The 23622-nt window shown below is 40.4% G+C and overlaps 1 protein-coding gene across 3 annotated transcripts in view; it reads left to right on the top strand.

The window, feature by feature from the left end:
• The first annotated feature begins 1608 nt into the window (after positions 1-1608).
• USP3 (ubiquitin specific peptidase 3) overlaps positions 1609-23622 on the top strand; it is a 106989-nt gene continuing 84975 nt past the window's right edge. For 2 of the 3 annotated variants that reach the window (XM_082737246.1, XM_082737247.1), the window contains exons 1-2: positions 1609-1706; positions 2002-3121. In XM_082737246.1, coding sequence (XP_082593372.1) covers positions 3031-3121 — 91 coding nt within the window. In that variant the 5' untranslated portion in view covers positions 1609-1706; positions 2002-3030. Of the gene's footprint in view, positions 1707-2001; positions 3122-6461; positions 6540-23622 lie in introns of those variants that run through there. The other variant, XM_082737248.1, reaches the window with a different exon arrangement.

The raw sequence follows: 23622 nt of genomic DNA, 5'->3' as shown, positions 1-23622 counted from the left end.
AGGTTCCCCCCCCCCTAAAGTTTTTTTTTGTTTTTGTTTTTTGTTTTTGTTTTGTTTTGTTTGAATTACGAAGAGTTTCAGAGACACAGGAAGGTTCTCTCTCTAGTTTTAGGGAAATCTAGAGAAAGCCCCAGGAGGGCCTTTCTGATTTTTGCCCAGCTTCTCTGGACTGTTTGATAGTCATAGTTCACCCTCTGGGGACTTTAGCAGTCAGTGATGACTAAATTAGGGCCCCTGCTCTGAGGAGTTTTTAATTCTGGTTGGGAGGAGAAGACGCTAAGGTAAATCATCTTCTCCTTCTTGTTCTTCTTCTTATCCTCCTCCTCCTCCTTCTCCTCCTCCTCCTTCTTTTAGCAGTTTACACCTCAGGTGCTTTTACATTCTTAACGCCCATTAAAATGATAAACTCAAAGCCCAAAGGAAATTTAGAGGTTACCTGGGGGTTGAAGGGGAGAGGCAAATACCTGACATATACCCGCCACTTTCTATGTTCCTGCCCATGGTAGACATTGGTAATCGATCACTCATTCATTATTATCACTTATTTATTGGCCATCCTCCAAGTTCCACACGTTATGTCAGGAATACAGCAAGAAACCATACAGACTTGCTAGCCTTATGGACCTCCAAGGTGGGGAGAGACATTAAACAAATAATTACATGCATGGAAAGTGTTTTAAAAAGGCAGAGTGTGAGGGCAGACAAGGGCATCACATATCTGGAGGTAACCTGGGGGTGCAGTGGGGTCAGGAAAGGCCTCCCTGAGGAAGTGATGTATAAGCTGAGGTCTAGAGGGTAAGGAAACTGAGTCTCTCCAAGGGTGGAAAAAGAAGCATTACATGCTGTTTATGGAAGGCGACATGGGTCACCGCATGCTCCATGGCTAAATGAGAGGGTATGGATACTAAATGGGGGATAGTTGTCTGGAGAGAACCAGAGGTTGGTTTAGCCAGGCCTTGGAAGAAGAACCGGAGAGGGCTGGAAGATCAGATTGAGCAAAGGTCTGATTTATTGTTTATCCACTCACTTCCTAGTGTAGTATGCCCTCAGGGGCTAGTAAAAAAAAAAAAAAAAAAGACTTTATAAATTATTGGCTATCTACTAAGAAGTGGCAATTCTCCTGACTTCTCCCATGTTCCTTGTAAGCTAAGTATAATTTTTCCGGTTTTACAGATTAAAAAAAAAAAAAAAAAAAGCCTGGGAAGGCTACAGACACTTGATGAAGTTGGCCATCAAGTAGGCAACAGAGCTAAGATTTGAGCAGCTGCACTTTCCACAACTCCTCACTGTCCTAAAATTTCCAGACGGGGGGTTGCTCTAAAAGCAATCAAATAAAAGCGACAGAGAGCTTTAATTTCAAAATATTACCGGGGGAAAGGGTGGGCAGAGATGCTTCAGGTGACTGAACATCAAGCCGCAGGGGTGAGTGTGGAAGAAAGTGAGGGGTGGCAGAGGGAGAGTGGGGAGGAGAGGGGGAGTCGGAAGGCTTGAGAAGTGCGTCCCTGGGCTCCTCCGTGACTGCGCTGCGGGGAGTTGCCCTGCTCTAACCACTACCCGGCCCGGTTAATCATTTCCTGACCTTCCTTCCCCCTTTCGCCCTGCCCGCAGGATTGCCACATCAGCCTCCCCCTTCCCCCTGCTCGCCTCCTGGCCCTGCAGCTCCCTCGCCGGGTTTTACAAGAAGCCCCAACTTCGAGGCAATATTGGTAATAGCCCCTGACGTCCTCAAGGCGGTTCCCCAGAGATCAAGGCTAGCTGGGGCGGGGTGGGGGGCGGTTATGCCTCCCCAAGCGGCCCCTTAAGGGTTGCACTGTCCCTTTTTCCATAAAGAGGCCAAAGAGCCGGGGATCCAGTCCCCGCACGGATTAACCAATTACAAACTCAGTTTCCCTCAGGCCAAAAAGAGTACGGCAACAGCAGCTGGCAGTGTGGTGCAAGGTTTAAATGAGATATTGTGTGTAAAGTGCTTGGTTAGAAGATAATAGTGGGTGTTTAACACAGGTTGAATCCCTTCCCTTTTTATCACCTGGTAATTCGGACTTCGCGTTCAGCAAACCTCGGCTCATAAATATCTCAGTTGAACCTCCACTGGTGAGTGAGGTCTGAAAAGTCCAACCACGTGCTCCACGTAACGCAGATGGTGAGTCACAGTGAAGATTTGATCCCAGATTCGTGGGCGCCCCCGAGGGCCCACCCACGTAGTACCCAGGTGGCTGGCTGAAGGCCACCTGTTTAGGACCTATAAGTGGGTCAGTATCGCACCTGGCGCAGGGAGCCTAACACTAAATCGGGACTGCTCTCGAACCGAGGCAACCCGCTGGGGCACCGGGAGTCGGTAACTTAACCTCTCTGAGCTTATGTTTCGTGTGTAAAATGGGACCTTTAGTGCCTGTTTGCCTGAGTGATTTTATTTTCTTTTTCACACTTTCATGAGTGGCTAGATTTTCTACCACAGTGTCGTCAGACCATCACAACACACGCAGGATCAGTCTTCTCTGAGAGCACTCCTTCCGCCACGGTAAATGCAGCGGACCTGCCCCGCGTGCCGGGGCTTGGCGCCCCACCCTTACCGGTGGGGTTGGGGGGGGTGGAGGGAGAAGCCGCGGTCTCCCCGTGCGGCGGAGTTGGGGTGTCATTCAGGAAAGCAGCCTGAATCTCTCGGCCACCCGCCCGCACGCTCCGGGACCCCACCCGGCGGGAGTGGGCAGGGCCGGGGTCGGTCTGTGGGCGGGGCCTGTCTGTGGGCGGGGCGGGGCCGGCCTGGGAAGACGGAAGCCCTCCGCCTGGGGGTGGCGGTAGAACCCGGATCCCAGAATTCCACGTTCTTCGGAGCGGGGCTTCTGGAGACGGCGGGTGGGAAAACCCGGCGCCCGGAAGCCTTTGCTTTCTTTGACGCAAGGGCTCGGGACGCAGCCGCCGTCGGCCGAGCGCCCGGCGAGGAGCGACCCCAGACGGAGCCTTCTGAGCCCCTCCGCCCACACGTCTCCAGGTCCCCGAGCCTCGGTCTTCTTCGCCGCCCTACTCGTGACCATGGAGTGTCCGCACCTCAGCTCCAGCGTCTGCATCGCTCCGGACTCAGCCAAGTTCCCCAACGGCTCCCCGTCGTCCTGGTGTTGCAGCGGTGAGTGCGGCCCCGCGGCGGCCCTGCCGCGCACCCGAGGCCCCGGCCTCGCCGGGCCTGCCGTCTAGGGGCCGCGGGCGGGCGGCGCGCGGACCCGGGAAGGGGTGAGGGCGAGCCGGGCCCGGAGGCTGGGGAGGGGTACGCGGTGAGGAGGGCTCCGGCGGGCGCGGCGGGTGGAGCGGCGGCGGCTCCTTTGTTTCCCGCGGCCCGACGGCCCGGCCGGCTGAGGAGAGGCCCGAGAGGGGCGGGAGCCAGCGGGGGCCACGAGCGCGTGGGGACAGCGGCGGGCGGGGATCCTGGCAGGCAGCTGGCCCCCCCGCCCCGCCCTGCTGGGGGGCTGTGCTCGGCCTGGGTGCGGGGCTATGGGGGCGGGTGTCCGGCCCCCACGGTGCGGCCGCACGTGTGGCGGGGCCCGGCTTGCGTCCCTCCTCGGACTGAGGAGAAAAGCGCCGCTCTCCCGGCGCAGCTTTGTCTGGGCTGCGGGGCGCGCTGGGCCCCTTCGCCGCTTCCTCGGCCCCGCTTCCTTTCGTTTCCCTTCGCTTCCCGGCAGGCTCGGGCAACTCGATCCACGCCAGGTGGGAGCCCTCAGCCCCGAGAGGCGCTCGGAATTCGGAACTCGGGCGGCGGAGGTCGGAATCTTTCATCAGCCTGGGAGGGTGAAGTTTGAAAACAGGCTTCAGGCTAAGAAGCTCTGGAGGCTGAGCCAGCAGCTGATTTGGAGGGACGGCTCGAGTTCCCGTTCAGATGTTTTGGGTTGTCTGAAATTGGGTTAGGATTCCCAGGTTCATGTGCTGAACAACAGCTCTTAGGTTTATGTAAAGCTTTTGCATTACTTCGGCATCTTAACTCCTTTGGCTGGGCTCTTTGGAAGCCCCAGTGCCCTCTTATTGTCTGCTCTAGCGACTTAGGATCGCACCAGCCACACTGCTTTGATTACTTCCTGGTAGGGCCCTGGTGCCGCCGCTGGAGTCTTTGTTTATTAGCTTTGAGATGATCAATGGTAGCTTGAGGTGTAGTGTAAAATTTGAATTGTGCATTTCAAAAACCTTAAGTTCATTTGAAGAAATAAAGGAAAAGAGCAATGGTACGATTTAGGTGTGTGACATTTTTCGTTGCGGTTTGGAGCTGGGGAGGTATTTTGGAGAATGCCTTAACACTTTTGACAGGTTACTTCTTAAATGGTGATTCTGTCCTTGGAGAGAAACATCTGCAGCGCCACAGAGAAACAAGTATTCGTATTCTACGGTTAGGAATAGAAATAACTGCAGTTTTTTGGAGCTCTCAAAGGTTTGATGCTTTGCTTGGCTTTGTAAAGTCAGATTATCTTTTTCTGCGTGAAGCCTTTAAAGATTAACTGGTTAATTGGTTTTACAGTGCAGTAGTGCAATTTTTTTTTATGAGGGTGCAGAAACCAGTATAAATTAGCTCTCACCTAAGAATTTATCTTCCACAGTGAATGCTGAGTATGGAAAAACAAATAAGGTGTATCAAATTGCTTTTCAAATTGATTGGGGGTGTCTTAGCTATAATTGTAGCTATCGCTATGGTGCTAAAACTGTAACTTTTATTTTTTTTTGCCCCAAGAGATTTAAAAAAAACAAATGACGGAAGTAAACACTAGGAAGAGCATATCTTGTGAAGAATGATGCTCTTGATCATCTGTATACTTCAGGGATACTAAGGGGACAGCGCACTACTGGCTTTAGGTAAACTCACATCAGATTTAAAGATGGCCTCACTGGGCACAAGCATCTAAAAAAGGAAGAGAGTTTATGCAAGTGGCAGATATCCTGTTGTGAGTCAATCTTGCCTTTGTCAGTCAGGGAGTCCACTTGACTTGTGGAAAAGAGTGCAGAAAACTGAGTATCTCTTGAGGAACTTAAAGTAAAATGGAACATAACTAAGAGATTTTGCTGATAGCAACAGCAAACTAGTATTTCTAGCGGTAAGGATTGGGTCGTTTCTCTCCCAGGAGAAGGATGGCGTCTTTGCATCTTACAACAAAGTTTTTTTCTGACATTGGTATACAAGGGGGGTTAGTCATGTGGTTGGATTTGTAGAACCAATAAAGCTCGTTTAACAACTTTATGTGGCTTTTTTTCTTCTGTCCATATTTTGTGAATTGAAACCATTTCATGTGGGCTCCCATTTTAACCTCTTGGCATCCATTCTTGATATAATCTCATATTGTATTGAGCTTGATCTTGTTCTTGCCTGCCTGTTTCAGTGATTAAATGATTAGTAAATTCGTGAGCTCTTAACTAATTCATCATCTTGGAGTAATATGTATTCTGGCATTTATTCCCTAACACTCTTGAATTTCTTTTCTTTTTTCCTTTCCTTTCCTTTCTTTTCTTTTCTTTCTTTCTTTTTTTTTTTTTTTTTTTTTTTTTTTTGAGTAGTGGACCAAAAGGGTAGCCAGTGTGTTGAATAATGCTGTGACCGGGTATTGAGTCTGATTACGTTCTTATTAAGGAGGGAAGAAAAAAAATCCCTGTTTTGGCAATAGGACAATAAAAGTAATGCCCTTGCCTTGTTTTCTTTGGGAGCCTGCAATTATACCACGGTGAAACAGCCTTAAGGCAAACAAGCAAATTGCAAAAGGCCAACATTCTGGGCTCTCCTAGCTAGCAATACATCCTCGGACAAGTAGTTCTTTTTCTTTTGGGCATCAGTTTCTTATGTCATCTGTAAAAAAAAAAAAGAGTAATACTTCACATTTACTTCACAGGTTGCTGCTAAGATGAACAAAGTAATTTTTTTGTGAAGATGTTGGGAAACTCTTGTAACACTATGGAAGTAATAGGTGGCATTACAGGCCAGAACATTTTTATAAATAGGACTCCTCATACTTAAATATCTAAAGGCCCTTAAATAGGGCCTAGGACAGACTGGCTTTATGCCGAATTATGCTTGCAAGGAGATATATTACTCAACAAGATTAGGGGGTGTAAGAAGTAATTATACTTCAGGATTGACTTGAGCTTCTTATCTATGGAAGGCACTGTGTGTTAGGTTATGTAATTGTGTATTGCAATGCTTCTCAAGATTTTTGTTCTCAGGACCCCTTTATACCTAAAACTTATTGAGAACTCAACCTTTGTATGGCTTATATCTACTGATATTTGCTGTACTAGAATTAAAACAAAATTTTTAAATGTATTTTATTAAATCATTTACAAATAACAGTAATTAATCTGTTACCTGTTAATGGAGATAGTGGTTTATAGAAAATCACTATACTTTTCAAAACAAAATTTTATGAGGAGAGTGGCATTATTTTACATTTCTGTAACTGTTGTTTAGCTTTATAGGAAACAGCTGCATTTTCATATCTTCTTCTGCATTCAGTCTCTTGAGGTATCATACATCATGTAGACTCTGGAAAACTCCACTGCACCTTTGTGAGAGAATGAAGGTAAACAGTATAAGTAACATCTTAATATTATTCATGAAAATGTTTGACTACACATACCGCCCCCCACAGGGTTTTGGAAACTCTTAGGGGTCCAGGCCCACACTTTGAGAATCTACTAATATACATCTGTAGCAGCAGTGAAGGATAACTGCAGTAATTAAAATAGCTTTAAAAAATTAGAGAAATCCTAAAGGCTAGCAACATGTATGTCTTTGCAGAGACAGAGTTTTAAAAATACATTAGCTGGGAACAGATCTAGCTCTGTTGGGGTCATCATCCCATCCTCTCAAAAAAGTTACAGTCTAGGGGCACCTGGGTGGCTCAGTGGGTTAAAGCCTCTGCCTTTGGCTCAGGTCATGATCCTAGGGTCCTGGGCTGTCTGCTTAGCAGGGAGCCTGCTTCCTCCCTCTCTCTCTGCCTGCCTTTCTGCCTACTTGTGATCTCTGTCTGTCAAATAAATAAATAAAATCTTTAAAAAAGATTAAAAAAAAGTTACAGTCTAATCTCGTTGGTGAGAGACAGGAAGCTAACAGGTTAGTAGATAAATCCATGTTGTGGTTTAAGGTAAATGTTGAAAATAGCAATTTCCTAATAAGGTAAAAACTGATTTATGTCTAATCTTTGCTAAAGGTATTCTCATTTTAAGTGAAAATTTTTAACTAAAAACTGGGATATTCTTTCAAGAGTTTTGTTATGTGCGCATACCAGATGTTATTTTCAGAAGCTGGAGATTTGGGCATTTCTTATTTTTGTGGGTAGAAGGACTGAACCAGTGGTAAAATACAGGGGAAAGAACACAAATTGTTTAAAATGATGCCCTAAACACAACTGTTTTAAGAACTAAAGAAAGCCAAAGAATAAGCATTTGGACCTCGGGGGTTTGTGTGAAATAAAATAGCCGATTAAATTGGAGATATTTTAATAGCATAGGCATGAGAATTTTCCCTGATTAATTCTTTGAAGAGCTGAGAATGCCTCTTTAATTTTCCAGTAAACAGTTGCCCTCACATTGTTCTACCCAGGAAAAGTAAATATAAAAGAATTAAGTTGGGGTGGATATTAGAGATAATCCTGCCTTTTTTAAAATTTTGGACGCTCCATTTGGTAAGCTGAGGGGCTATTGATCCTTGCCAATGGTAATAAATATGTAATTTGTAGTAAAGCTTGTGATAAAGGTGAGAAATTACCTTGATCCAGTGGTAGGTTATTTTGTATCATACTTCTCTCACAACGCTCCATCTAAAAAAGACTCTTGACCAGTAGATTACATTTTCTAAATAGGATCACTCATTTGTTCATCCTTAGGTCACATGCATTTACTGCTTTTTGGTAGCACTGTTTGAGATATTTATTAGGTGCTTAGCATGTAACAAGACACTCAGTAAATATTTGCTTACTGAATGAAGGAACTTTTCTTCTATTTAGATCATGGCTGGAATGGCCTTAAACTTCCATGCTGAAAATAAACACAAAGTGAACTTTCCCGTAGAATGCTTTCACCAGTCCTTTCTCCCAGTGTTTTCCTCGGTAACATAAACTTTGACTGGATTATGAGCAAGTGGCCTTCTGCAATGTTACCATAATGAAATTGAATTCTTTTGACATTCTTTGTTTATAGATGGGCTGGTGAACATTTTAGTGTACATGTGGGTGGGACAGTTAAAAATCAATGGACAGGTGATACTTTATCATATTAATTCTGGAGGTTAACATTTGAATTTTATATATGCTTTTCTGAAGAACTTAAACTTCATTGGTAAGAATTGTAAGCTTAAGTCAAATGTAATTGTTTTTCTAGTTTTACTGGCAGTGCTGCCCCTTCCCCCCCAGAACCTTAAACCAGCCTCAGCAAAGTCTCTAAATAATTGGTGGTAGATGTGAAAGATCTAGAGTCTAGAATGTGCTCCATGTGTTTGTTTGAAGAGGCTGTAGTCTAGGCATTGAGCCTAACATTTTGCTGTTGTGAAGTTTTGACACACTGATCAGAAGTCATTTTCTAAATGGCATTCTTAAAAAATGGCATACAAAGAATATCCTTCATGTCCAAAGCAGAAGTAAGGATGGAATTGAGGGGAGTATGTGAACTCTTTGTTTAAGTTTCCCATTATTCCTTTATTTTCAAAATAATTCATTCTCATCATTATTTGCTTTTATAGGATTAGCCTTAGGCTTTTATAACATCCTACTTTTCCCCCAATTTATGCAGTTTCCTTCTTTACTGGAATTTAATAGATTCATTTTTGGATTGTTGAAACTAGATTTAGAAATATGTTTTATAGTATTTGTAGCTCAGTAAGCAGAATAGTGAGTAATTTAGCTTGTAGCTCAGTGAGTAATTTAAATTCCTGTTTTAAAATTTAATTGAGTACCTCTTCCATCAGGGAGTAATTTACATGTACATTTTCCCCTAACTTTGTTTTTTCTTTCTTTTGGAGCTTTTCTGTGTTTCTTGAGCTATTTTATATATTTTTCCTTCTTTGAAAAAAAGTGTTATTTCCCTTTGATTAGGCTACAGTTTCCCACCAACCTACGATGGATTTTTGTGTTCAACCTAGGCCTTGGAATAGAGTTGGGTAGGTAGTTTATCAGTGCTTGAAGTGGAAAATGTATACAGCTTAATATATTTTAGTGTTTCATGTTTATTCATAGCTCCTTTAGACATTAGAGCAACTGCATTCTGGGTGTTTTAATAGAGCTTTCCTGGACAGATGGCTTAGAAAGCCGTACTTAGATTCTCAGCAGGGGCTAGTACTTTTTGGAGGGTATATTTGTCATGAAGCTTACCTTGATTGACAGTTTAGAATGGTGAGAATAGCATTCTTCATCTTACCTAGAATTTTATTTGTGCCAGGACCTCTCAAGGTGCTCTGTGATTCATAAGTCTGATTTGAGAATGTAGATAAGGGTAGATATCTTTTAGATGGAAAGGAAATTTACCTAAAACTTGTTCATTGCCATTGTATCCTGAAATCTTTTGGGGGTTCGAATGATCTTTGGCTTGAAAACTTGTATGTAGAGATCATCTTTTAACTGCTGTGAGTCTGCAGATTTTAGTATCTATAGTAATTCCAGATGTTTCCTCATCTATTAGTTTTACTGAGTAGGAGGAGAATGGAGAACAACATAAAGTAACTTCAAAGAAGTTTGCTAGCGTTTAATCCTGACTAATTTAATTAACTGCCCATCCTTGTAGTTTTTCCTGTTTTATGGATTGTGAAACTGAGACAAAGATTAAGAGAGTTGCTTAAGATGCTTGGGGGTATTAGAGATAGCCCAAAGCTTAGACTCAAATACCATTCAAACCATACTTTTAGCCTGCCTTTTAAAAAGCAGGGTCTTTATTTTGTCATCCGGTAACTTAGTGCTTAATAATATAAAGGATTTAAAGTGTTTGGAAACATGTTTAAAATAATTCCTTTGAAGATTTTGACATGAAATACGTTTTAAATTCCACAATTTGAAAATAATTTAAAAATTCTGTATTTGATTAGTAGTTCCTCTCCCTGTTTATTGATTAAAGTAGAGGCAAGTTGGAACAAGATTGGTAATATGGTTGGAAGAAAACTGCTGTTTTTGAATTTCTTAACTTCATTACAGTTCACAGATCTAATTTTTTTTGTTGGCTGAAATTCATATTACTTTAGTTCAGATACAATAAACGAGCTTTCTCAATGTAGCTGTGGATAAAATGCGGTTAGCTTTTGGTTATTTTTTAAATGTGCTTCTGTTCTTGACGTTGCCCCTTCTCATTTTTTTATTTTGTTTCTAGGAGAGGAGATTCTTCTTGGAGGTATTTTCTTGTGGGATGGGGAAGGGAGGGAATTCTTGAGATAGGGAATTTTTCTTTTGCTTCTGGTAGCTCAGAGGTTATTTGAATCTTTCCTTTTAGGCCAATGTGCTTTGCTGATTCCATTTAGTTATATTCTAAGATTTTCCAGTTGTATTTCTTGTAAAAGTTAATTATAGTCTTTAGAGTACAAAGTTTAAAACAGATTTCCCTCTCTTAAGTACTGACAAGTATGTATGTGTGCAGATGAGCTTAGAGAGAAAATTTCACATTTTGAAAACTATTCTTGAAATTAAACTTGGACATTAAAAAATGAAGTTTGTAGTTATCCTAATGTTTGTGTGAGCTGAGTGCTTCATGATTAATAAATGCTAGGTGAGAATTGAGGGGTTATTTTTAAAGATTTATTTATTTTGGAAGAGTGCAAGCAATCAAGCTTGGAGGGGGAGGGACAGAGGAAGAGGGTCTTAATCAGACTTTGTGTTGCACTGAGCGGGGAGCCCCACTCAGGGCTCCATCATATGACCCTGAGATCAGGACCTGAGTGGAAACCAAGAGTGGGCACTCAACTGACTGAGCCACCCAGGCGCTCTTGAGAGTTTATTTTTATGGTGAATAGCTCATGTGTTTGAAAAAATATAATCTACTGGATTTTACATGAAGACTTTGTATTCTGCTTTAGGATTAAATAGGTCTATCAGTGGTCTGTTTTCTGTTTTGAGTAGACATTCAGTGCTCATATTTTTTCTTTTTTGTAGTTAACTTTAAGGTAGCTCTATAGAAATCTGCTTGCCTGCTTATCCTTGACCCACCTTGAAGACTCTTAATGTTGTAATAGACTGTTCTTATACTCTCATCACCAGGAAGAGCCGGCTGGTGATTAACTATCATATTCCTGCAGGTTTAATTTAACTGACTGTAAGATGCTGCACTTACTGTTTTAGTTTCTTTAAATTTTTGTCCTTACTGACCATTTTTAAATAGTAGATTATTATCCATTCCTTTGTTTTGAACATTTGTTGCACAATATTAAGATGGTAATATTTTAAGCAAAGTTTTTGAAGATCATACTGCTATTTCAAGGAAGCAATTTTTGCCGTAGAAGTTTCCCTGGAAATATTGATAGATAACATGTTAGAGAAATGCTCTCATATAATACTTTTTTTTGAAAAAAACTATTTAAAACTTAGAGTCTCTGGGACACTAGTACTTAGGTTATTGATTGAAGATTTTTAATTTTAGTTCCACACAGTAAAATGTCCTTTGATTTAATCAAGATTAACTTTAGATTACACCTGAATTATTTTGAATGTTAATTGTGAGATGCATTAACATTGGCCACATTGCTCTGTACCAGCTAAGGACTCAAGCTTCACCTTGTATGTGTGCAGTAGCTCCCAGATCTCAACATTCATGACATGAGAATTTAATTCTGAGAGCTTTATGTACTATATCAGTTTCATTTCAGTTATTTTAAATGCTTTGTAGTTTTTTCTGAAGCTCATTTAAAAACATTTTTAGGGGGCGCCTGGGAGGCTCAGTGGGGTAAAGCCTCTGCCTTGGGCTCAGGTCATAATCCCAGGGTCCTGGGATCCAGCCCCCTAATGGGGCTCTCTGCTCACAGGGGAGCCTGCTTCTCCCCCCGCCCCCGCCTGCCTCTCTGCCTACTTGTGATCTCTGTCAAATAAATAAAATCTTTGAAAAAAAAAAAAACAACACTTTTAGGCTTTTGTGGTTTTTTTCTTCTTTGAACAATTAATAGATATTTGGGGGGAAATGTGGGTCAGATTTTAAATTTGTGTCTACTGATTGTAAAAAAAAATTAAAAATTACAACAACCTGGATGCCTGGGTGGCTCTATCAGTTAAGCCACTGTCTTTGGCTCGGGCCATGATCCCAGGGTCCTGGGATTGAGTCCCTCAGGGAGCCTGCTTCTCTCTCTGCCTCTGCCTGCCACTCTGCCTGCTTGTGTGTGCACGCTCTCTCTCTCTCTCTCTCTCTCTGACAAATAAATAAGAAAATCTTAAAAAAAAAATCACAACAGCCATAAGAGTTTTCAGGTTCCTCTTTTCTATAATATTCGTTATCTAGCCTGTTAAGCAGAGATAAGTATGTGCCCAATTTATATTTTTTATTTCCATTTCTTCATAAATAGTCACATTGACTTCAGGTCAATAAAGAGTTTCCTAGCACACCAGTAAATACAAGTGTGGTATTCTCCACCCCCATGGCTTTGTGCTTTCCTTTATTATATTATCACACAAAAAAGGGAGGAGAGTCATACAATGCAGACATTAAACCGATTGTTCTCTGAGTAAAGTCTTCAATAATGAGATGTTCCTAAACCTTTTATTTATTTATTTATGGGTGGGAATGCTTCATTCATATATACATACATATATATGTATATATGAATCTTACATTGCATATACTTACTATTGTTTTGCAATAATAGTTGTGTGGTATTTACATTTATGACCTATTATTTCTTTTGAAGGTGCTGCTACTGTTTAACCATGGATTTGTTTATTCAGGCTGTTGGCAAAAGTACAGAATAGTGTCAGATCTTGCTATATTAAATAAATGGAAATACTGGATGTTAGAATTATTCTTAAGTGATCCATGGCTTTTGTTTTCATTTTGCATAATCTGCTTTATAGGGGAAGTTATTTTCAAAGCAGTATAAAGTCTTGGTGATTTTTCTAGTTATTTGTGTTTGGTCTTCCAGGAGCAGAGTGGCCCATTTGACTCTGATTTGGTAGTCTGCCTTGGCTTTAGTAGTTTTAAGCCTCCTCCTCACTACCCTTTCCCCTCATTTGGAGTTAGAGGCACAGTTCCAGTATTTAGTTGAAGGCTGGTAGAGTAGATATAGCATAGTAACTTCATTAGGTTTTTCACCAAAGTAGGTCTGAAGAAGTCAGATTCGTGATTACTGTTTTGGGGATTATGTAGTTTCACATACATTGCTTCCATATGTTGTTTTCATTTCATGTTGAAAAGTGATTTCAGAAATTTTAAAATAGAATAAAATGCTTGAGCCAATGAGGAGACCAGCCTTATGGATCAGAATTTGCCTCTATGTGGGAAGTCAGCAGGACCAGATGCTCTCTCTTTTCTAGCTCTGTAGGTAACTGGATCTGTTAATATATAGATGACACATTTTGGCCAGTTTTGAAATTACTGTAGTAAAGGACATATACCATTAGCCCTGCGAATTCTGCTTGTAGTACACAGGGAATTCAATTGATGCCTAGCATACCTCAAAATGATAAAGTGCTATTGTAATTTTTATGCCAAGTGAGAGATTTAAAAAACACCTTTTTAAAGATTTTATTTATTTGTCAGAGAGAAAGATAGTGGGGGGGGGGGTGCTGGGGGTGGCAGGCAGAGGGAGAAGCAGGCTCCCTGCTGAGTGAGGACCCTGATGCGGGAATCAGTCTCAGGGCCCTGGAATCATGACCTAAGCCAAGGTGGATGCTTAATCTACTGAGCCACCCAGGTGTCCCTGAAAAATTTTAATTCCAGTATGGTTAACATACAGTTTTATACTAGTGTCAGATAAACAATACAGTGATTCAGCACTTCCGTATATCACCCAGTGCCATGTAATAGATTTTAGGCATATTTTTTTTTAAGATGAAAAAAATGGTGTGAGCAATTGCATGAATTGATAGGATTTTATCATTTTAAAGATTAATTCATGGGGTTCCTGGGTGACTCAGTGGGGTTAAGTGTCTGACTTCAGTTCAAGTCAAAATCCGGATCCTGGGAGTGAGCCCTGCATCAGGCTCCCTGCTCAGCCAGAAGCCTGCTTCTTCTCCCTCTTCCTACCTCCTCACCCCTGCTTGTGCTCGCTCTCTCTCTCTCAAATAAATAAAAATCTTAAAAAAAAAGATTAATTGATGTTTTCAAAAAGTAATACATAGACACAGTTAAGTGATCATATCAGAAAGTTTATTTTCTTTTTTTTAAAGATCATGACCTAAGCTGAAGGCAAATACTTAACTGACTAAGCCACCCTGGTGCGCCAGTATCAAAACGTTTAAAACACAACAGCGATTTCCCCTTCGGTCGTACTGTCCACAACCACCCACGCTAAAGTCTATTTAGTTTTCTCTCTTATGCAGGTAAATACCTGTATACTTTTTTTTAAGGCTTAATTTAATGTATTTATTTGAGAGTGAGTGAGAGCAAGCAAGAGAGAGAGGATTTTTTTTTTAAGATTTTATTTATTTGTCAGAGAGAGACAGAGAGAGGGAGAGAGAGAGCAAGCGAGCATAGGCAGACAGAGTGGCAGGCAGAGGCAGAGGGAGAAGTAGTCTCCCTTCCCAGCAAGGAGCCCGATGTAGGACTCCATCCCAGGCGACTGGGATCATGACCTGAGCTGAAGGCAGCCGCTTAACCAACTGAGCCACCCAGCCGTCCCAAGAGAGAGAGCGTTAGTGGGAGGGTAGGGGCAGAGGGAGAGGGAGAAGCAGACTGCCTGCAGAGCAGGGAGCCCAGTTCAGGGTTCCCTCCTAGGATCCTGAGATCATGACCTGAGCCAAAGGTAGATGCTTAACTGACTGAGCCACCCAAGTGCCTCAATACCTGTAAACTTCTAAGTAATACACTCTTATTTCTTAAAAATTTATCACTTTTAGGCTTTATCCCTTCACATCTTGCTGTGGTAAATGAGGACATTAATGTGTTTGTACCATCCTCCCTTCTCCCTTTTCCATTTCTTACTATAACTCTAATACAGGTTTTGGTTAACATAGAGATTACGTTTTCTTGAATTTTATTTTTTCTTGAGTTAATAATTACCTTTTTATTTTTAATTTTTTTTAAGATCTTATTTTTGAGTAATCTCTGCATTCAGTGTGGAGCTCAAACTCACAACCCTATATATCCAGAATCGCATGCTTTACTAACTGAGCCAGTCAGGTGCCCCAATAATTGCCTTTTTAAAAAAGTTTACCTTCTACATATTTGCTCCTAAATATACTTATAAATCTGTTGTATGTCTATGAATATTATTTTCCAAGCACTTAAGTGTATAGACAATCTCTTAGTGCTGTTTTCCCCCCAACACCTCCTTTGCAGACTCCTCTTCCTCCAGTTTGAACTAATCGTTCTCTAGGCCTATTGGACAGTTTTTATCCTCTGATTCCCTTGCTGTTCTCTTGTATTCGATCTCTCATTTCTTGTATCTCATGTCTTTTTCTTTGTTGATTTATTAGCCTGTTTTGCTGTAGTACATCATCCCACTCCCTTCTAATAGGAGGCACATTTTTGACCCCATGCAAGTCTGACACTTCTAATTTTGCACTTGATTGCTTGACAACTATAGAATATTAGACAAGATTTTTCTCTTAGAGACATGAAAGTGTTGTTCCTTTGTTTTTAGGCTTCCAGTATTGCTGTTGAGAAACCTGATGCCATTCTAATTACTGTGCCTTCATATATATCATTTTATTATTTCTCTTGGAAGCTTTTAGGATATTCTTCTTATCCTTAGCTTTCTGAAATCTCAAAGTGATGTGTGTTGGCATGTGTAGTTTTTCTTCTATTGTGATGGGTACTCAAGGGGCTTTCAGTCTCTATGTTTGATACCACACTTATCTTTCCATACTATATCTCTTAATTTGTTCTTTTTTCTTTTTGGAACTCCTATTAATTGAATGTTAGGTGTCCTAGATAGAACTTGCAATTTTCTTATCTTTTTATTTCTTTGCCTTTTGGTTCTAGTTCTGAGATATTTCCTTGATTTTTTTTTCCTCCTCACGCCTTCCATTGAATTTGGATATTTAATCATATTTTTAATTTTTAAGAACTTTTGCTTATTTTTCTGATCATTGCTTCTTCCTATATCCCATTGCTATTGTTTTTGTAGTATTTTTTCCTATCACTCCAGGGTTTTACAGTTTGTTTGTTTTAAAGTTTTTCTGTGCTTCCTGCATTGTTTCTATTTCCTCTGGATTCCTCTTTTTCTTTTGTTTCATTTTGTTTTCCGTGTCTACACCCGATGTGGGGCTCAAACTCAATGACCTCGAGATCAAGAGTCCCATATTCTGCCAACTGAGCCAGCCAGGTGCCCCTTCCTCTTCTTTTTAAAATGATTCTCTCCAGGCTCCTGGGTGGCTTACTTGGTTAAGTGTCTGCCTTTGGCTCAGGTCATGATTCTGGAGTTCTGGGATTGAGTAGTCCTGTGTCATCAATTCTCTGCTCAGTGGGGAACAGCCTTCTCCCTCTGCCCTCATCCTGCTTGTGCTCACTCTCTCTCTCTTTCATATAAATAAATGAAATCTTAAAATAAAATTATTCTCTCATACTAGAGTTTTTTTCAAGGATTTGTTTTATCTTTTTCTGTCTTCATATGAGTGAGGCACCAAAAAGCTCTGTCCATGGGCTTCACTGTGAGATGGGAGAAAAGGCTGTCTTCTTCACTGGAGGTAACACTGAAGATGTCTGTCTGATGTATGAGAACTTCTTTTTTTTTTTTTTAAGATTTTATTTATTTATTTGAGAGAGAGAGACAGTGAGAGAGAGCATGAGCAAGGAGAAGGTCAGAGGGAGAAGCAGACTCCCCATGGAGCTGGGAGCCTGATGCGGGACTCAATCCTGGGACTCCAGGATCATGACCTGAGCTGAAAGCAGTTGTCCAACCAACTGAGCCACCCAAGCGCCATGTATGAGAACTTCTTTAGCTCTGTTGAGTTATTCAGTCTTCCCTCTAGGAGCTGTACTCCTGCCGACTGATGTTCTGACATCAGGGTATAGGAAGTTCCATGATTCAGTTGTTCCTTACAGCCCTTAAATCCATTGTTTTCAGTCCTGTCCTTCCCCTTGCTGTCTGCTCTGCCCAGTGTCCCTAAGCCCAGAGTCACCTCCCACCTGCATTCTTCTCTGCTGGCAGTTAGGTTGTAACCTCCTTTGCACTACCAAGATTATTACTGCTCCTTTAACTTCTTCCTGGCTTCCAAAAACATGTTGAAATCTCATGTGCTTTGATTGCCTCATATGTTCTCTTTATCCTTGTATCTGTTAATTCCTTTATTGTCATTTTCATGGATGTTAGAAAGGAGAGGAGATAAGAGAGAAGTTGGTTTGCCATGTTTTATTTGATGTCTCTTTTTTTTTTTTTTTTTGAGAGAGAGAATATGGGAGGGGGGATTGAGTCGGGTGAGGGGCAGAAGGAAATGGGGAGACAGAATCAATCTCAAGCAGGCTCCACACCCAGCCCCAAGCCTGACCTGGGGCTCGATTCCACTGCTTTGAGATCACTACCTAAGCCATTAATCAAGAGTCAGTGCTGAACTGACTGAGCCACCCAGGCGCCCCTTAGTCTTTTTTTTTTTTTTTTTTTAAAGATCTATTTACTTATTTATTTATTTATTTGACAGAGATTACAAGTAGACAGAGAGGCAGGCAGAGAGAGAGAGGAGGAAGCAGGTTCCCCGCTGAGCAGAGAGCCTGATGTGGGGCTCAATCCCAGGACCCTGGGATTATGACCTGAGCTGAAGGCAGAGGCTTTAACCCACTGAGCCACCCAGGCACCCCCTTAGTGTCTATTTTTAAATGAAATATTTTAAATCAGTTTTAGGGCAAGACGTGTTGTCCTATAAAAAATGGTTCTAATTAGTTACATTCAGATAGTCAAATCCTTAAAACTGAAATTTTGCATTACTCTATTTGAGTAAAAGAGCAAACTCAGATTTACCTTCTCTTATGGACAGAGCAAAATAGTGTTGCTTTTATCAGAGTCAGCAGAAAGAGTAGGTAAACCAGAGTGTTTGAATCTGTTTAGGAAGCCAAATCACATGCCAGACTTTGGATATGTAAAAGAAATGCAGTTGTAAGGCCATTTGGACTACTGTAATTAATATGTTGTAATATTTTTAATGTATTAGTTCATTATCCATCAATTTAGTGGAGTTAATGCTGGGTTCATAAAACTGTTTGCCTCTACACATTGATAATTTAAACTTTTCCTTTGTGTTTTGTTTTTTTAAAAAAAGTTTTTAATTAGAAATAAAGAATAAAACTTTTTTAATCTCAAATTTTTATTTTGATACAATTCTGTACTTAAAGAACCATTGCTAAGAACAGTACAAAGAACTCCCATCTACTCTTCTTTTCCGCAAGTTTTTATTTAAATTCCAGTTAGTTAACATTCAGTGTAATACTCGCTTCAGGTGTAGAATTTAGTGATTCATCATTTTTGTACTACAACCGGTGTTCATCACAAGTGCATTCCTTAATCCCCATCACTTATTTAACCCATCCCCCCACCAACCTCCCCTCTTGTCACCATCAGTTTATTCTCTATAGTTAAGAGTCTTTACCTAGATTGACCAGTTGTTAATATTTTGCCCCATTTTTGTTATCATTTATGTACACATCCTCACTTTATGTATTTTCTTCCTGAGTAATTTGCAGGTAAAGTACTCCTTTTCCATAAATACTTGTTTTTTTCCCCCAAGAACAAGGGGTTTCTTTTCAGTAAACATAGGATATTGATCAAAGTCAGACATTTAATACTGATAGAGTAGTATTAGTTAATGCATGTTCCATATTCAGATTTTTCCAGTTGTCCCAATAGTGTCCTTTATATATTTCCTTTATAGCAGTTTCCCCTTTGTGTTATAGCTGCCTACCTCCACCAGATCTAATCCAGGATCATGCATTTCATTTTGTTGTCATAATGGTTTAGACTTCTTTAATCTGGAAGAGTTCCTTGGTTTTTCTCTTTCACATCATGGTATTCTTAAATTCATTTAAAAAATTTTTTTTAGAATTTATTTGAGAGAGAGACCAGGCACACACATGAACTGGAGGAGGGGCAGAGGGAGGGGGAGGGAAGCAGACTCCCTGCTGAGCCCTTCCTCGGGCTCCATCCTAGGACCCTGAGATCGTGACCTCAGCTGAAATCAGGAGTCCCACTTTAAACCAACTGAGCCACCCAGATGCCCCCGCGATTGTGGTATTTTTTTAAAGAACACAGGCCAGTTATTTTTATAAAGCATACTTCATTTTGAGTTCTTCTGATGTTTCCTCATGATTTGATTCAGGTCATGCTTTTTTTTTTTTTTTTTTTTTTTTTGGTAGGAATACTACAAAAGTAATGTTGTGTCTTCTCAGGGCATCATATTAAGAGGTTTATGAGGTTGGTTTGTCTTGTTTTTGGCGATGTTAACTTCAAATATTAAGGTAATATTTGCAAGGTTATTCCACTGTAAAGCTATTATTTTTCCCTTTGCTATTAGTAAGTATCTTGTGAGAGGTACTTTGAGATTTTGTGTATACATCCTGTTCCTCACCAGGCTTTCACCCAAAAACTTAACAACCATTGATGATGATTTTTTTTTTTTTTTTTTTTTTGACAGAGAGAAATCACAAGTAAGCAGAGAGGCAGGCAGAGAGAGGAGGAAGCAGGCTCCCCACGGAGCAGAGAGCCCGATGCGGGACTCGATCCCAGAACCCTGGGATCATGACCCGAGCCGAAGGCAGAGGCTTTAACCCACTGAGCCACCCAGGCGCCCACCATTGATGATTCTTGACTGAATCACTTATTACTAGAATAGTTGCAGAAGTTGAAATTTTTTTTAAGATGTTGAATTTTTAACTTGCATTTTTTCTAAATATATTAGTATTCTGTAAAGAAGAGCTTTCCTTTCCCTCCCACTTATTTGTTTATTCATTTATGGTATTAGTATGGACTCACAGATATTTATTTTATTCTTTGATATCATTATTATTTTGAGGCCCGAATTATAGCTTTGGCTGGTGGGAGTGACCTAAGCTGGGATTTGGACATGTCCCTATTGTCCTTTGAGCTCTTTCTTTTGGACACAAGATACTCCAGGCTCATCTTGTACTCAGCATACCCCAGCCTTGGAATCAGCCATTTTTCCAAGTATCCCTTATTCTGTTTAGTGGGGAATAATGTTTGCAAATTAAGATCTCTTAGCAGATAAGAGCTAAGAAATATAAATAAATACACATGTCTGTGTGTGTGTGTGTGTGTGTGTGAGAGAGAGAGAGAGAGAGAGAGAGATTATATTAATACTTATAATTCCAATTCAGCATCACAGGTCTGGTCTTGCCCCTTTTATTATTTGTAATGCTCTTCTCCAACATTGAAAATCTGGGTCCCATTATCCTCAGCATATGTACTCATTTGCTCTGTGCCATAATCAGAGAAAGTAATTCCAGAAATGCTAACCCATACCATTGTAAAAGAAACCTCCTTGAACTAGAGTTCAGTATTTGTTTAGGGTTCTTTTTGTCTATGTACTGACAATATGTAAAGTATTATGTTCAAAAGTCATTTGAATTACTTTCCCTCCATCTTTTAATACACTTATTTATTTGGCATATAGTTGGGTTCATTTGTGTTTGATTTCCATTTTGGATTTTTTTCCACCTCTTCCTTAATGATTCTTGTTTTCCTTTTTGAGTGCTTAAAACATTAGCATAGTTCCAGAAGCTAAAACTATACTGAGAAGTTTACTACCCATTCCTTTCACTCACTGCCACCCACTCTTGTAGACAATTATTCTGATTTATTCTTCCTATGTTCTTATCTTTCTCTCTAAAAAGGTAGCAGACTAATTATATATTTTTGGACTTTGCCTCTTTCATTTATCAGTGTATCCTGTATATCACTCTATGTTTGTATAAATTTTCCTTATTTTTTAATAGCTTCATAGCACTCTATTTGTGAATGTGTCACAGTGAATTCAACCATTCTCCTATGTTTTGGATCCTTTATTTTAGGTTGTTTCCAGTATTTTACATTTACAAATAATGCTGCAACTAATAGCCTTGTACAAATGTATTTTTGTATTAGGAGTATCTACAGGAAAGATTGAAAGTTTTAACTTCTTAGTTGTATGAGCAATAATGTTTAAGTGTTTTTATAATAATACTTCAACCTATTTGCCTGCCTGCTCCTGTCTTCCCATCTGCTGTGGTCTTACAAATGTACTTAAGACTGTTGAAGGGAAATATTTTAATGTAATTGCTTTTCTGTCTGGGAAACCTTGAAATCAGAGAGCTAGAAGTGGCCTTGAAAGCATTTTTAGTCAGTACATAGTAGCTAATAAGATATGTTCTGGGTCTATTTTCATTTTAACATTTTAACAACTGATTGCTCCTTATATATACTAATCAGTGCTGTTTTACCATCTGAGTACTCAGACTGAACTGTTTTCTGGGACATCTTTCTTAATTTAATTCATGTTAGGTTCCTTCATGTTGTGCTGCTGACTGGCTGCTCCCTGCAGTCACAGAACTGCAGTAGGACAAGACAGTTATACACAGGGTAGAAATGGGGATATGGGCCATCTGTTTTCTCTGACAGATCTTAGAGCATTAGTCAATATTATAAGCTTAAGATCTTCAGAGGAATGGTAAATTGGATTCCCAGGAAATGCTGCTGGCTCTCTCAGGTGGTTGAGAACTTCCAGTTTGTTCTAATAAGTGGGCATCACGGCAGAAGGGAGACCTCCTCCTACATTGGTAGATAACCATGTAAAAGATCGGCTAGCACAACTTCTCATCAGAGGGACCAGGAATGAATTATACATGTATTAAGATAAGGATTCCCTCAGCCCAAGGGTGGCTGTAGCCTCCAAGGGGATCCTACTTATGGTCCTGGGAAGCCTTTTGAATTTGTGTGCGTGTGCCATACAGATGTTATCATTTTCTGTGCATGTCTTGACATGGAAAAGGTTGGAAAAGTAGGCTAAGAGCCAAGGACATTGCTTCTTAAAGAGAATCTGGTAGTAAGGTGGATAAAGAGGAATTGAATTTTGAGCTACTGGTTAATAAAAATAAGCTGATTACCTTATATTTAATCTGATATGAGTTGAAATCATTCCTTTTTTCTTCTTTGCTAAAACAAGAATTAGAAATTTTTAAATGTTTGTTTACCTAAAGAAAATGAAAACTCCAATTCAGAAAAGATATATGCATCCTTATGTTTATTGTAGTGTTATTTATAATAGCCAAGATAAGGAAGGAACTCAAGTGTTGATCGACAGATGAATGGATAAAGAAGATGTGGGAGAGGGGTGCCAGGTTGGCGCAATCAGTTAAGCACCTGCCTTCGGCTCAGGTCATAATCTCAGGGTCCGGAGATCGAGCCCCACACCAGGCTTCCTGCTCAGCAGGGAGTCTGCTTCTCTCTCTCTCTCTCAAAAAAAAAAAAAAAAAAAAAAAAAAAAAAAGAACTGGGAGACACACACACACACACTGGAATATCACTCAACCTTAAAAAAGAATGAGATCTTAGCATTTGCAACAACATGATGGACCTAGAGGGTATAATGCTAAGTGAAATAAATCAGAGAAAGACAAATACCATATGATTTCACTCATATGGAATCTAAAAAACAAAGCAGAAACAGACCTATAAACAGAACAGACAGGTGGTTGCCAGAAGGGAGGGGTGGAGAGACTGGCAAAATGGGTGAGCAGGAGTGGGAGGTACAGGTTCTAGTTATGGAATGTTTAAGTCATGGGAGTGAAAGGTACAGCATAGGGAATACACAGTGGTGTTGTAACAGTGTTGTACAATGGCAGATGGTAGCTACACTTGTGAGCATAGCATAAGGTATAGAGTTGTCCAATCACTGTTGTATACCTTAAAACTAATGTAACAAGACACGAAACTAATTGTGTGTCAACTGTACTTCAAAGTTAAAAAATATTTTTAAATGACTTTGGTCTAGCACATTGTATTGGGTGTTGGTTTACTCAAGGTATGATTTGCGTGGTTAGATTAGTAAATCAGGATTTATTTTTATTTTTATTATTATTATTTTTAAAGGTTTTATTTATTTCTTTGACAGACAGAGATCACAAGTAGACAGAGTAGCAGGCAGAGAGAGATGAGGAAGCAGGTTCACTGCCAAGCAGAGAGCCCGATGCGGGGCTTGATCCCAGGACCGTGGGACCATGACCCGAGCGAAGGCAGAGGCTTTAACCCACTGAGCCACCCAGGTGCCCCGGTAAATCAGGATTTAATCTCTGTTCTGAATACCTCTGAGTTCAGTATTTTTCAGTATGATTTTGATACTTAAGTTGTCTCTGTACTTAAATATTTTATCTGAGTAACATCTTCCTAAGTTGTCTAAACCTTTTTGCACATCTCTCAGAATGTACACCTGAACTGTATTTGCTTTCTAAATATATTTATTTTACATTAGGTGTATAAAGTTTAATGATTCTGACATGAAGGTGGTTTAGTAGTTCAGTCAAATTTTGAAATAAGCATATGAGGATTGAGTATTTTATCTGATTCATTTG

This window comes from Mustela nivalis (genome assembly GCF_964662115.1).
Source record: "Mustela nivalis genome assembly, chromosome: 6".
Lineage (NCBI taxonomy): Eukaryota > Metazoa > Chordata > Mammalia > Carnivora > Mustelidae > Mustela > Mustela nivalis.
The sequence above is the reverse complement of the archived record's forward strand: the minus strand, read 5'-3'. Positions and strand labels throughout refer to the sequence as shown.